Below are 16,124 nucleotides of genomic sequence, written 5' to 3' on the forward strand. Positions count from 1 at the left end.
GAAATAAGTCAACATACAAATTCAAACATCAACTTCTTTGGTAATTTGACTGTTATGTTTTATCGTGTGTAAGATATACTCCCTCCGTCCCATTTTAAATGTCCAAATTTCCACTTTTGGTTGTCCCAATTTAATTGTTATTTCCAAAAATGTAAATATAATTTCCAGTTTTGCCCTTACCATTACAAACTTCCATTTTTTGTTGTCCCAATTTAATTGTCATTTCTAAGGACATTATTGTCATTTTACAACTCAAAAAATAAAATACTCAAATATTTCTTAAATTGTGTGAATGTGGGTCCCATGACATCTAAAATGGGACGACGGGAGTATTCAATTGTTATATTTTTTAATAAAAATATATAAAACTAACATTCGTATTGAAAAAAATTATATATTCGTATTAAAATAATATATGTAGAGGTTCGGATGTTTGCGTTGGATACTTGGATATTAAAAAAGTAATATGATTGGTTGTGCAAAGCTAATAATAAAATTGGAAAAAAGAGTAGTACCAAAATTATGTTCTAAATTAAAACAAAAATTAACTTGTAAACTTTCTTACAAAAGAGGGCATGTTTAAGTACTAATTGTCCAAACAGAAAACATAACTGACATCCAACTTGGGCCATACGAAGATCAAGTAGAAACTATGCAAACAACTGTAAACCCACCATCAACTAATAACTACCAGTTCACGAAAACATATACAAAACCAACTAACAACCACAAATGCAAACAGTCACGGACGGCCTCTTTTCTTTGTCGTCTTGTGTACAAATTTGGTCAAAATCAAAAGCTGCGAAGACTTGACATATTTAAAGAAAAGAATAGCGCCATGTGTATTTGATTTGATTTCAAGAAAGCCGACCACTTGGAAAAACCATACCTGTAACCATCTCCATTCTTTTCCGCTATCGTCTTCATGTTTGTTACCTCACATCTAATGTTTTGGATTGAAACATCACGGAGGTTGTGAAAAGAAAGAGACAACTCATCGGAAATAGCAGACGGTAAACGCTGAAAGTCGCAAAACAAAAAATTATCAAAGTAATCTAAAACATATGCTTATTACTTGAATAAAATATATAAATTTTAATAATATGAAAACACATACCATTCTGTTCTCGGCGACTTTGGTGAACTCAATGATTGAAATTGTTTTCGACCTTTTCAATGTAGAACATTTACGGCTAACAGATGTGGTTTCAGCAGCCATAAACTTATCAACAACCACAGATTCATTTTTGTTTCTAAACTTTGAACGTGTATGATGAGCGATAAGAGACTCATCGGACACCAACATAACTGGTTTACATTTCTGAGTGGCCTAATAAGTTCAAATAAAATAATAATTAGTTCTTTTTTAAGAAATAAAATTAAAAGTAAAAAAGTTATATATGATATTATACATTCCTCTTTATCGGCAAAACAATTTGACCAACATCAACTTTATATTTCGGAATGGTCTAAAACAGGTAAATAAATACATAAGTAACTATCATAATTCGAACAAAATATCGAATCAGAAATACTCACATCAGAAACAACTATGGAGGACAAACTCGGTTCAGAAATAAAAATATTTGTTTTTCGTGTAGGATCAACCTATAAAACAAAAGAGTATAAAAATTATTAATATAGAATGAATTAATACATTGAATTATATAATACTTAAGTAATCAGATATACATGGGAGTTATTCTTCGGTATCAAAAATTTGTCCAGGTCCATCTCAAAATTGCTTTTGTCCTGAAAAAAGGTAAACGTATAAATAAAAAAAATGTAAAGTAATCAACTTAAATTCATAAAAATATAATTAAGTAACTGAACCAAAACCTTTAAACTTAGATTTTCATCAACAACAACATTTGTTTTCCCCTTCGGATCATCGTAAGAAACATAAAACATTAACGGTTTAAAATGAAAAAATATAGGTAAAACAATTCAGTTAATTACAAACTCCTATAAATGAACACAAACTTTTAAACTTTGATTTTTATCACAAACAACACTTGCTTTGCATATCGGATCGGTTTTTTTTATCTCAATCATCTTTGAACTACATATAAGGGAAAAGTGTTTAACAATATAATAAGAATAATAATTAAATTTAATAAAATACGAAAAAAAAAACAATGACAAAAAATTACCTTCTTCTTAAGGTCTTCCATTTCAAGTAGAGATGAGAAAACGTTATCAAACTTCGAATCATCAATATCCTACACAATTAACAATAAACAAATGTATAAATACAAAAAAATATTTATGATAAGTTTTAATAAATTAGATTAAAATATAGGGGTTTACATTGAACACAGACTCAAAACTTGCCAACTGAAATTTGTCGTCTTCACATTCCACAACAACACTTTCCTGAAAGTCAGTTTCGGCAGTACTACACTTCTCCTTATGTTCGGACTACAAAAAAAGATAAAAAATAACAATGTGTGAAATTCAAGATCTACTTGTAAGCTCGCGTTAATAACTAAATAATAGTATAGATGTATAATTCTAACCGCAATAACCAAATCATCACCATCATCACCATAGATGGAGTCATCCAAAACAACTAACTCAACCTTGTTGTTCTGAATTTGAGTACTGGTTTGATGATTAAAGACTGAAAGCTCGAAAATTTTATTTCCAACCATTGAAAAGACAAAGATAGATCGGCTGTCTAAGGCAAGATCGTTTACCATCTTAGAACATCCATGAGTAAAAACACAGCTGTCAGTTAATCCGTCCATCTTAACGTTCCAAAATCTATCTCCTAAATAAAGAGTTGATTGACCACCTTTGAAAATTTTCCCATAAAATTGCCTCCAAAATTCATCAGCCATGACCTGCATAGGCAGTGATAATTAAAAATTAATTTAAAAACCAATATACAGAAAGAAAACATTATTCATCATACTGATTGTATAATATACTACTTACAATAACGTCTTTGTCAGGTGTGATTTTGGATATAAAGCAGTATTGATGAACAAATGATTTAAACACCATTAGAAAGAATGATGATTGTCCAAATGACTGAAACATAAGATAGTTATTTTTTCTTATGCAACTATCCCGAACAACTTTGGTGAAGCCATCAGCAAGAACATGGCCAACATCAGTTTTTTTCTGTCTTACAAACTATAACTTGTTGCCATCAACAATCTTAACTGAATCTTTGTAAGGTGGTTGGTCTCCCCAAATCATTGAAGCAAAGTCATTAGGTATTTGCTATGAGTTTTTTAAAAAAAAAAAAGACAAACATCAGTTTACTAAAGATATGATTAGTATTTAGAATACCAATAACCGTACCAAAAATATCTGGTCATCTTCCTGAATAAGCTTTAAAAATGAAGGACTGTTGTTCATTGGATCCATATCTGAAAATTAAATATGAAGGTTTTTTACAAAATTAAACGGTAAAGTATTTATAGAAACACAATCAATATTTCTCAATAAGCTTTAAAACTTATCTCAATAGTTTTGTTATTACTGATTCACCCACTATTGTTGGTAGGGTAGCCAATGCAGATGCGGCTTGTATTCTTATCTTGAAAATAGAATAATTACTGAGCGAAGTAAAAGAATACAAAAAACTGAAGGAGCCCTATGCAGAGCAAAGTAAACACAAAATTCAAACACCTATTAGTTCATCAAAGCACTTATTCTGCAATCCAAATAAAAAAACTCGGTAAAATAAGTTTAAAATATACCTTCACATTATGTTTTATATCCAAGTCAAAACACAAAATAATACATTGAAAGAAATTATAAAGCAAGAGAATTCAAGTAATAGAAATATTGAATTTTGATGTTAATTACCTTATCGCTATCCCCTGTAAGCGGAAGAGAATAATCAATTAACAAAGAAACCTTCTTATATCACTCCATCAATTCTGTCACATTAAAGATGAATTAAGTTAATTGAAAAAGAAATGGCTAAATGGATGAAACACATTAATGGTTTACTTCCAAATTTAAATTTAAAAAAATGATTGACTTCCAAATTTAAAATCAAACACATTAATGGCAAACTTCAAAATTTAAATTTAAGATAATGATTGACTTCGAAATTAAAAATTTAAAATCACACACAATAATGATTTACTTCAAAATATAAATTTTAAATAATAATTGACTATCATTATACCGGATCAAAAAACACCAAAAAACGATAAAATTAAACTTACCTCCTGTGTTCGAAAAAGATTCAGACTCATGCAGTTGCATAAGTCATCATCAATAAGTTCAAGACATTGACCATATGGAACTTTTCCATCCCACAATAAGCTTGCAAAATCATAGGGTATTTCCTATGAATCGAAACAAAAAACATATAAGCTTAAAATTTAATTTTAATGATGTAAAACTTATATGTAACAACCAATAAATATTTTTAATATGATTGTTGAATAATTGAATCTAATTAGCTATATAGAAACCAATAATTGTTGATTAAAGTTTATTAAAAATTAGGATAATTAACAATTATACAAAATGAATATAGTCAACTTCTATTTTAGGTAACTTTATTTAAAAATAAGCCAAATATAATTTAAATTTAAAATTACTATAATATGTTGGAAGATTTAATCAAAATTATATATAGAATTTTAAATTTTAAACCACTAACATGTCTTTGTACATTGAACCCACTTAAAAAAGAAATCCAATTAATGTTATTAACTCCAAATCGTTACTTCCATAATATCCTCCAAATCAAAATTTTGAATTTTAAATCAAGTTATTATCTATCATCTAAATAAGGAAATTATCAGCCAAATATACTAAAAACACATTTGTTGACGTTTTTAAAAAAATATTAATATATTCTTAAAACAGGCTTCTAATAATTAAAACGATATTAGAAAACATACAAATGTTAGCATCTTGAATGACATAATCATCTAAAATACAGTGAAAGTTCAAAACTCAATTCCGTATCTATTATTTTAATGATTTAATGCATATACGGTAAAAACCAATAAATTTTTTAATATGATTGTTGAATAATTTGAATCTAATTAGTTATATAGAAACCAATAATTGTCGATTAGAGGTAATTAAAAATTAGGATAATTAGCAATTATAAAAAATGAATGTAGTCAACTTCTATTTCAGGTAACTTTATTTAAAAATAAATCAAATATAATTTAAATTTAAAATTACTATAATATGTTGGAAGAATTTAATCAAAATTATATATAAAACTCTAAATTTTAAACCATTAACATGTCTAGGTACATTGAACTCACCTAAAAAGGAAATCCAATTAGTGTTATTAACTCCAAATCGTTTACTTCCATATTATACTCCAAATCAAAAATTTGAATTTAAAATCAAGTTATTATATATCCTCTAAATAAGGAAATAAAAATTAACAATAATAATTTTGGAACAAACGGATGGATAGCACCGAACCGTTATCATGATCCGAAATTCAATTGTCAAACATCAAGGATCAAACCATTAAACTCCAAGAACAAATATGATATTCAATCAAGCTTCAAACAAAACAATAGAAACGTGGAGCAAAGATTCTGACAAAACAATATTACAAACTTAAAAAAGAGAAAACAACTATAACATTCAACTAACCTCTGTTGCTTGTTGAATGATCGGAGTCCGATTGTTATCCAAGATTTAGGGATTCACATGAAAAATTAAAATAAACAAAAATCAGTAAGTTTGATAAATGTCCAATACATGAGTTTGATAAATGTCTAATACATGATTAACGTTCATAGACACTACATAAATCAGAGAATGTAGATGATGATAACAAAACCTCTGATCTTGATATTGTTTGCAAAAAAAATATAAATGTTCAATCGCTTAGATTAAAGATGCACAGTAGATAAACAACAAACTAAAACAACATACCTTCAATTTTATGATCGGATCTACAAAATTCAGAACAACATAACTTATTTTGGTAGACTAACAATCCGAGTCCGAATTTCAAGAAAGATTGAGGGTTCACCATGAGAAAATACAAACCATAAATCATTCAGAACATATATTAATAAGTAAAAAAAATAATGAACAGAAAGGATATAAAATTACATATTACAAACTTAAAAAAGATAAAACAACTATAACACTTAACTAACCTCTTTTGATTGACGAATTATCGGAGTCCGAAATCAGATCTACAGAAATCAGAACAAAGAAAAAGTTATTACAAATCAGAACAAAGATTATTAGAAATCCAAAGAAAGAAAAAGATAAAGTTTGATCGGATCTACTGAAATCAGAACAAAGAAAACGTTATTAGAAATCGAAAGAATCTTTATAAAATGAACTTTATATACAATTGAACAACATAAATAACAACATACCTTTAATTTCTTTAATCAGATCTACAGAAATCAGAACAAAAATGGTTTTTAGCAATCAAAACAATATTCATAAAAACAACTTTGTATAATACAATCGAATAACATAAATAACAACACACCTTTAATTTCTTTTATCGGATTTATAGAAATGAGAAAACAAATGGTTTTTAGCAATCGAAACAATCTTTATAAAAACAACTTTGTATATACAATAACATAAACAACGCAGATCTAGGTTCGATTAGGTATATTTACCTTTGATCTTGATAAAATCTTGAAGATCCGATGAGATGATGAACAATTGTAGAAGAAAAAGAAGATAGAGAAGGGAGATTCGGTAGGTATGATTTCGGTGAACAATTTTGGCCATTTTTGCGAGTATTATTTTAGGGAGATCGAAGATACCTTATAATAAAGATGAAGGAGAATGAAGATTATTGACTCAGAATGGCAATGCTTGAATCGTATGCTTGAACCAGAAGGGAGATTAGGGAGATGAAAGGAAAATGGAGATGAATGTGGTGTCTAGGGTTTTGGAAAATAACATATAGGATCCATTTTCTGTTGACCCGACCCAACTCAATTCGGATCCCGCCTTTTTTCCTTGGAATCGTGATTGTTGAAAGCTAATTGGGATTTCCCTCCTAAACCAAATTGCCACATCAGCCTAGATGGCCAAAGACAAAGGACACATAGCCCAAATCCATCTCATTTATATATATATATATAGATATGTTATGAGCTATTAAATTATCTTTTGGGATTTATATCATTATAAAAACTACATATTTTAAATACTTTAAACATTTTATAGTGATGATGATATATGTAATTTATTATATTTTAATCTGTCGTCGTAAAAAACATACAATTATATGATTAGAATGATAAGAAGAAATAATTTACTTACAAATCTTGGGTAAAGTTCTTGTACAAATAATCTTAACATACTAAACATACAAATTGAAGGAAAACTCAAAAAGACAAGGTGGCATTTTTGTAATTATCAATAACTATCAAAGTTACTCTACAAATATACCTAAAAAAACCTAAACCCCCCACCCCCCAAAAACCTAAAAAAACCTAAACCCCCCACCCCCCAAAAACCTAAAAAAAACATACCCCCCAAAAACCTAAAAAAACCTAACCCCCCCACCCCCCAAAAACCTAAAAAAAAAACCTAACCCCCCCCCCCCCCAAAAAAAACCTAAAATAACCTAAACCCCCCCCCCCCCACCCAAGCTAAAATGCTAAAAACTAAACCCCCAAAAAACCTAAAAAAATCTAAAAAAATAAAAAAAAACACACAAATTATTTTATTTTATTTTTTTAACATTTTTTATTAAAAAATCGCTACTTTTAATAGCAGCCAAAAAAAAATTTTTTTTTTTTTTTTGCTAACGAAATGTAGCGATTTTTTAATAAAAATTATTAAAAAAAAATTTGTGTTTTTTTAGGTATTTTTTGTTGTAACTTTGATAGTTGGTGGTAATTACAAAAATGTCACCTTGTCTTTTTGGGTTTTCCTTCAATTTGTATGTTTAGTATGTTAAGATTATTTGTATTTGATCTTTTGCCTACAAATCTTACTGGGTGTTTTTAAACAAACTATCAGGCATACTTACTTGATATCCGTAGGATTGTTTGATATCTAATGGGTAATTACATGACAAATGCCTATTATTTAAAACAGGTAGAGTTTACGATTTTACAATCAGGTATTATTAGATCAAACCTTTACTGAAATGCAAGATTGATAGGTTTTGATATGCAAATCTAATTTTGATTGAGAGGTGTTAATATGTAAATCTAATCTGAAGCAGACACAAACACTTAAGTTTGAAAATAGTAAATCTAATTTGAAGTAGACACAAACACTTAATATGAATAAATTCGGTTAAGAGTGAATTTCAAGGATTGTCCTTTTATCTTTATACTCATTCTCAGACGTTGTCCTTTATGTTCAAAATTGACGAGTTTTGTCCTTTATGTTTTCATATCATACACGTTTTGTCCTTTAGGCCTAACCCAGTTAGTTTTTTGAGTTAAATTTGATCATGTGCTTTGTACATGAGGGCATTTTGTCAATTCAAATGTAAGTTCAACGGCAGATTTACAGCTCAAAGCTTCAGCAACCTTTGAATTGACAAAAATGCCCTCATGTGTAAAACACATGACCAAATTTAACTGAAAAAACTAACTGGGTTAGGCCTAAAGGACAAAACGTGTATGATATGAAAACATAAAGGACAAAACTCGTCAATCTTGAACATAAAGGATAACGCCTGAAAATAGGTATAAAGATAAAGGACAATCCTTGAAATTCACTCTTCGGTTAATTTGGTTTTCTGCCACTTAACTATTGATGCTGTCTAGTTCAATTAAAATTCATGTTGTTAATAAGTTTAAGTTAGTTTTTGATAAAACAATATTATATAACAAGTTTGTTATTTTGTAAATAATAAAGATATACGTAATATATTTATAATAAATTTGAAACCATTTTCTTTAAATATAACTAGGTTAGAACCCCGTGTATTACATGGGTTTAATAAATGTAATTTTATATACTAAATAAAAAAATAATATATTTTTAAAAACCTCATTTATTACACGTGTTGAGTAAATATAATTTTATATATTAAATAATAAAAAAAATTCTATCTTTAAAAACCTCGTGTATTGTGCGGGTTGAATAAAAGTGATTTTATATACCAAACAATAAAAAAGTTATATAAAAAAAAACCTATGTATTCACGGGTGGAAGAAATGTAATTTTATATACTAAATAATAAAAAAAATTATATTTAAAAAAAACTTATATGCATGTTTATCTACTGTTAAGTGAAACAATACTTTTTTGGTTTAGATAAGACTTTACGATTTGAAATTAAGTTTATGCCAATGATTTGAGTAAATTGCCAAAATCGTCCCTGAGGTTTGGGCATGTTTGTTATTCTCATCCAAAACATTTTTTGGTACCATATAGTCCTTCACTTTTGTGATTTTTTGCCATTTTCATTCAAATGTCTTATTTGCTTTATTTTTTCTATCAAACATTTGGATGAAAATCAAAAAAAAAAAATCCCAAATCTCAGGGACGATTTTGGTAAAAAAAATCAGACGTTTGGAAATAAAACCTTTGGACTAAACCGGTAAAAAGGCCCAAATCAAATGAACAAAAAGGACATTTAATTCTAAAATTTAAAAAAGAAAAAAACACCCATTATTCCGTTAATCAATGTTATACCAAATATTACACTTGTTGTGAAATACAAATTTTTATTATCAAAAACATGTTTTAAATCAACACTCAACGTCTCTTAAGTAAATGCTTTATTGCTATATAATATATATTAGGTTATAACCCGTGTATTAAACGGGTTACGTAAATAAAAAAATCAAATAATTAATAACGAAGATTTAACAATTATAAAAAGATATTTTTAAGACGCTTTTCTGATATCCAAACAATATGTGATGTATGATCAAAACTTGTGATGTTTGTCAAGTTTATAAATATGAAAACATTTGAACCATCGATTAGAAGACAGATTGTATCATCGACTTTCTCACGAGTTTTAACAGTCATGTGAACATACATTTAATAACCCAAGTTTTATTTAAATAATAGCGGTCTTAATTTATTAGTTCTAAAAAAATATTGAAATGTTCATATTAGGCATATAACAATTATCCAATTAGATAAACTTATATCAAAAAAATAATGTTTCAATTTAAATTAATTAGATAAGTATAATTAATTATCGGTAATTATTAAATTATATAACTTTAAAATTTAAATATCTGGACGTGAGTTGCATCATAAAAGGATGGTTGTTTTTGAATAAATTTATCAGTATGATAAATGTAATTATTATTCTTCTTGCATTTTAAAGATATATTACATTTAAGAGTAAAATGCACGGATAGTCCATGTGGTTTTGTAAAATACACGAAGAATGCGTGTGTCGATGAGGGAGTAACATGTGGTGAGGGTGAGGGTGAGGGTGGGGTGGGGCTACTTGAGTTAACTTTATTTTTTAATATTTTAATATTTTTTTAATACAGTAAGGGCATTAAGGTCATTTCACACCCACTTAACTGAGAAACCTAACCCCCATCCACTCCAGGGACTATCGGAGTAACAAACTGTCAAACCACAGGGAGCTCCGGTGTAATATCCAAAAGTTAGGGACTATATGTGTTATTTTACAAAACCACAGGGATTATTCGTGCATTTTACTCTAAATTTAATAATTTAAATTAAATAATAATTACATACAATTAAGGAATTAGGATATAATTTCTAACCTAGTAATTAATATAAATAAATAATAAGATATTTTATGAAATTTTATCCGTAATTTCTTAAATGTTTAAAACATATTAAATTAATAATTTAAATTAAATAATAATTGTATAAAATTAATAATGGTCTAGAATAATGACAAGTGTCCCTTTATTGGTTTATTTTATTATATAGTTTAGATTTAATAATAATGTGAAATACAAATTTTTATTATCAAAAACATATTTTAAATCAACACTCATCGTCTCCTAAGTAAATGCTATATTGTTATATAATTTAATTAAATAATAATTATCTATAATTAATGATGGTCTAGAATAATGACAAGTGTCTCTTCATTGGTTTCTTTTATTATATGTATAGATATACGATCTGTAAAGATAAAAACTACAAATGTTGGTGTTTGTTACAATTAGAATTAGAACCTAGTGTAACGATCAAATAGAAAGTTATATTTTACTAGGAAGGCTAAGAAGTCAATAGAGCTTGACACGCATTATAATCATTTTTTAGAGATGAAGGGTATTTTGGTCCACTTTTATTTTAAAATCCCTAAACAAACTCCCTTCCACCACCACGTCTACTCACTGAGAAACTCCCAAATTCACAATCGAAACCCTACCATTTCCCCAGTATCTTCGCCGTCTGCAACCCCACACGTTCCCCCTACCACCTGTTGCCAGAGTTTCGATCGATCCAATTTTCAGGTAATCTTCTCAATTCTCTTCTCTAAACATAATTCACCTTCACAAGATATATGAAATTGTAATGATATGTGTTAATTTGTATGATTGAAGGTGAATTATAACTTATAAGGAGGTTATAATGGGTTTATCATCTGTTGCTACTACCACACCTCAATTGCGTTTTATTATTGAGGCGATTACCTGTGGCGAGAAGCTCCGACATCGGTAAGAACTGTGTTTTATCATTGAGGCGGTTATCGGTGGCTAGAAGCTCTGACCCCGGTGAAAATTGCGTTTTATCATTTGAGGCGGTTACCGGTGGCGAGAAGCTCCGACCCTGGTGAGAATTGCGTTTTTAAAAACCCAATTCACTTCGATTGAGAAACCATTGTAGAAAGATCGAGTGTTTTGGGCATGTTTGGCTTAACTTATTTCTGACTTTTTTAAAAGGACTTTTGGCCAAAATAAGTCAGGAAATCCTGACTTTTGGCAAATCCCCCTCACAAACAAAGAAAAGCCAAACACTTATAAAAGGACTTTCGCCCTTCAAAAGGACTTTTGCCCTTCAAAAGGACTTTTACCCTCAAAATAAGCTAAGCCAAACACGCTCTTTGTCATTGCGTTTTAGTTTGAGATGCCTAATCAAACAAGAATCTATTGGATGTGCATAATAAAACACCTCAGGTGATGGGTAGTCTACACATTAGAAAAAGTGATGGATAGTCTAAAATGATGCACCAACAAAACTCATGTATTCGAATTTCTTCAAATGCCTGTAGAAATTAAAACGCAATAATGCTTGACTAGAAATAAAATATTTTCTTTTGTGTTTTTAGTTCATTGTGTTTTAGAAACAACACATTTTATTGTGTTTTTAGTCCATTGCGTTTTAGAAATAAGACATTTCTTTGTGTTTTTGGTGCATTGTCTTTTAGAAAAAAAATCATTTTTTACGTTTTTTTGTCCATTGCGTTTTACACAACTGGGTTTTCGAAAAAAAATTTCGAAAATATAGCAATAGTATACTCGTTTTAAAGATAAAAAAAACGCTCGTTTTTTGTGCAATTTTTGTATAAAAATAATGTCGTTTGAAAAAGTTATTAACTTTTAAAAAATGGGGGAGGGGGGATTAGAGGAGAGAGAAACTATTGTACTGGATTGATTAGATTGCACTTACACAAACCCACGTGCCTCCTCATTTCTATTCAATTTCACTTATTTAATCTTAACCCTTGATTACATCAATTGATGGTCAAAATTACTTTCTAGTCATCCTAGCTAAAAAAACTTCCTATTAGGGGAGAGGGGGGGGGGGGTCAATAGTGACCATTTTTCCATCACTCACAATATCCAATCATGTTCCGCCATGTCAGCAATCATTTTTCCATCACTCACAACCTTTTTTAGTGGGGGTGGTCATCACTCACCACCACACCCAACAATTTCCCCCCAACCAACAATTACACTCACAAAAAAAACCATCACGCGTTGAAAATATCACGAAATCGGATTGCGTTATACTATAACGCGTTGAACTTTTGTTGTGGGGGTGGGTTCAACGCGTGATACAATTGTATCACGGTAAATAACGGGAGTGCCCTGTGTGCCCTTATATCCTAACCTAACATAAACTCGGTTATTGAAAACAACATAACCGAGTCATTAGTATTTTTCAGTTGATTTTGACTATCTTGGTTTAATTTATCGGTTGTGTTTGTTTTTCTACTAATCACCTTGTTTTATATTTATATGAGATGGAGGCTAATAGAATAAATATGACTATTCTAATAGAATATTATTCAGGACGGACGGTCCAACAATTTAGAAAAAAACTATGATTTTACTTTTTAGACCCATGTTAAAAGAGTGGTATCTCGTTAAAAAAAAAAATGAAAGAAAAGAGAAGAAAAGTGGTATCACCTAGAAATATCTGAAATTCTAAATTTCGATGTAGATTCCTGCTTTCAAATTTATTCACTCTTTTTAGGAAAACTTCTAAGAAAGTGGTCAACAACCACTTTGTGTGAAAGTGGGTTTTAGAAAAACAACTATGAAATAAAAGCAAAACACCCTTTAAATATACTAGTACGGAACCCGCGCGTTGCTGCGGGAGCGACAATTTGCAGCACGGAACTCATTTTTGTTAGTATTCTATAGAGCATTTTTCACAGTTCTCAACCCCAATAACCCCAATATCATTTTTGTGATAGTATTGTTTATGTAATCAAAATCAACACATTAATGAGTTGTTTAAAACTTTATAGAAGAGAAAACTGTTAATGGATCAACCAAACCCGGCATGTCTGTCATAGAAACAACCCATTTCAACCTGAACCGATGTGACCCGTTAAGATAAAGTAGTGCTTAAGGTTTGGTATTCCGGCTTCATTAAGAAGAAAATTATAAGATCACATGTATATAAATATGCGTGTGCGCATTTCTGAAGCTGGTATCAACAGCAATCACCATTTTCTTATGAACAGGCAGATTCGGGTTATGTTATCCAAACTTGATTAAATGGGTAAAATTATAAATAGATTAGGAAAACAAAAAAAGGGGATCATCCCCCATCCCTTTGGTCCATCCCCTTCACACCCGCTTATGTGGCAGATGACGTGGCGACCCATCCTCCCCACACCATACCTTCCAGTCTTAGGAACCGAAAAATAAGTTATACAAATATATCAAGAAAGTGCTTCTCATACAACACGTTTGTCACACACATCAATAGAAAGTACTTCTTAGTTCATTTCTATATTTTTGTTGAAAGATAAAAAAAAGCTTGGCTTTATCTCTCTTTGAAATATGCTAACAACTGATGATCAAAAAGCTTAGATTTTTCATAATAGTAATGGTTTATTTGCAAAAAAATTATGGTGTGATCAGTCTGTCAATAGCTTACAACCACCTGACGATGAGATAAAATCGAGTGTGAGGTGGCGACGCGTTAATAACGCAAAATTACAACCACCTGACGATGAGATGAAGGTCAGCTCAAGTTTAACTTATGAATGCTCGAGCTCGAGGTTGGCTCGTCGATAATTTTTCAAGTGATATATTTTTCGACCCAAATAGAGCTCCAGCTGCAGCAATTGATACAGGTTGAATAGGTAATTTGTTGCTAAAATTGGTTATAAAATGTAACTTGGTAATACAGTATGCCCTATCAAAACTACCAGTGATCAAATCATATAAATTTTGTATTATGATTATATTTCTTAATTGCTTTTTTTTACGATCCTAGGAACAAAAAGGGTAGCACCAACAAGTTCACAGAGTACACACACGAGTAGCGTCTTCTCCTCATTCATCTTCCAAAACCAGTTTATCATTTAATCTGCCACAAAAGCTAAGCTTACTGGGAAAGGTAACTTCAAGTTTCTTAACCTTTTTTTTATAAATTTTATAATTTTTCTATAAATTTGATACATTATAGGAAGCTGTTCAACAACAAGAAAGAGCACAGAAAATTGCCCTTCAAGCGCTTAGAAATGCCTCAGCCTCCGAAACTCTTCTTTGGTCTCTCAAGTATGACTATTTGATCCTACTCATTATCATAGAGGTGGCAATTTTCGACCCGTTTGCTTATGATGGGGTCAATTTGGGTTATAGTTTATCTCAAACGGGTCCAATCATTAAATGTGACTTAAACTGGTTAAACGGTTCGAAAATTGCCAAATATGTATTTTTAATTAACAAACCTTCTAAATCATTATATTTTGAGTAGACTACCATTTTCATCCCTGAGGTTTGGTCACTTTTGGGACTTTCGTCCAAAGGTTTGTTTTTTCGCATCTGGATCCATAAGGTATGAAATCTTGTCATTGTCACTCGACTCGTTAACTTAATTCATTTTTAACGTTAATTCAAGGGTATTTTTGTCATTTTAGGCATTTATAATTAAAATACATCTTTTTTCGGAAATACCCGACTTAACGTAAAAAAAAAGTGATGAAGTTAGCGAGTCGGATTAAAATGACAAGATTTTAAACCTTTTGGATCTAGATGCGAAGAAACAAATTTTTAGACAAAAGTCAAAAAAATGGCCAAACCTTAGGGACGAAAATGACATTTACTCTTATATTTCAAATGTATATAATTTATCTCAACGGGCCCAATCATCAAGTGGCTGCCCTCATCTAAACCAACCCGCCCTTCTCTACCATGTTGATACTTGTATCATTCTTGGTTATATTTTATCTCTAACAAGACATTCGAATAAAGTTTCAAAACTTAGCTAAAAGCCTAAAATGCAGACGTGTCAAACAGGCTATATGGGTCAAAATACGGCCAGAGTGCTATCAAATGCTTAAATCCATTTCAGTTTAAGTAAGATTATTGTTTAACAAAAATAACTTTTATCATCTTGTTTGGCGCATTATTTATTTACAAAACTAAAAAAAAGTGGACAAAAAAGTGTTGACAGGTCAGCAACCAACCCGACCTGGGTATCTTGCTTTCTATAACATCAAGTTTTTACATGTGTTGCAGGACTTTGTCAACGTTGACCAAGTCTGCTAACCCTGATGACCCAACAGATTGTTTCGATCAGTTTCTCGAGTTCCATAACCAAATTGTTCAGGCCATAACCAACATGGTGTCAATCAAAGCAGCAACCGAAACAACTAACAAAGTCTAAAAGTATCAAAACACTTACTCTTAGAGTGTAGTAAGTAATCAAACTGCTTTCATCTCCTTCAATGGCGGTCGCCTTCATGAAAAGGCCAACTTCAGCTTCTGGAATAATCCCTGCTTCCTTTTCTCTTCTCGCAAGCTCGGTTAACA

The 16,124-nt window shown here is 30.1% G+C and overlaps 2 protein-coding genes across 2 annotated transcripts; one reads left to right on the forward strand and one right to left on the reverse strand.

Moving 5' to 3' along the window:
• Nucleotides 1-1,406: 1,406 nt before the first annotated feature.
• Nucleotides 1,407-3,059, reverse strand: LOC110907181. Its single transcript, XM_022152200.1, has 7 exons — nt 2,941-3,059; nt 2,520-2,846; nt 2,311-2,421; nt 2,154-2,222; nt 1,693-1,752; nt 1,540-1,608; nt 1,407-1,469 (listed from the first exon to the last, which is right to left on the reverse strand). Exons 1-7 carry the CDS (start codon nt 3,043-3,045, stop codon nt 1,407-1,409), a joined length of 804 nt encoding a protein of 267 aa, XP_022007892.1. The 5' UTR covers nt 3,046-3,059.
• An 11,262-nt stretch (nt 3,060-14,321) lies between these two features.
• On the forward strand, nt 14,322-16,124 carry LOC110907182. Its single transcript, XM_022152201.1, has 4 exons — nt 14,322-14,327; nt 14,599-14,706; nt 14,776-14,867; nt 15,831-16,124. Exons 1-4 carry the CDS (start codon nt 14,322-14,324, stop codon nt 15,976-15,978), a joined length of 354 nt encoding a protein of 117 aa, XP_022007893.1. The 3' UTR covers nt 15,979-16,124.

Source organism: Helianthus annuus, chromosome 14, assembly GCF_002127325.2.
Source record: "Helianthus annuus cultivar XRQ/B chromosome 14, HanXRQr2.0-SUNRISE, whole genome shotgun sequence".
Classification (NCBI taxonomy): Eukaryota; Viridiplantae; Streptophyta; class Magnoliopsida; order Asterales; family Asteraceae; genus Helianthus; species Helianthus annuus.

Coding starts and splice junctions, on each gene's coding strand:
- LOC110907181 (XM_022152200.1), bottom strand. CDS start 3,045: ATGTTTCAGTCATTTGGACAATCATCATTCTTTCTAATGGTGTTTAAA. Junction 1,609..1,692: donor TACCGAAGAATAACTCCCAT/GTATATCTGATT, acceptor TTTGTTTTATAG/GTTGATCCTACACGAAAAAC. Junction 1,470..1,539: donor CCTCCATAGTTGTTTCTGAT/GTGAGTATTTCT, acceptor TACCTGTTTTAG/ACCATTCCGAAATATAAAGT.
- LOC110907182 (XM_022152201.1), top strand. Junction 14,707..14,775: donor AGCTAAGCTTACTGGGAAAG/GTAACTTCAAGT, acceptor GATACATTATAG/GAAGCTGTTCAACAACAAGA. Junction 14,868..15,830: donor ACTCTTCTTTGGTCTCTCAA/GTATGACTATTT, acceptor CATGTGTTGCAG/GACTTTGTCAACGTTGACCA.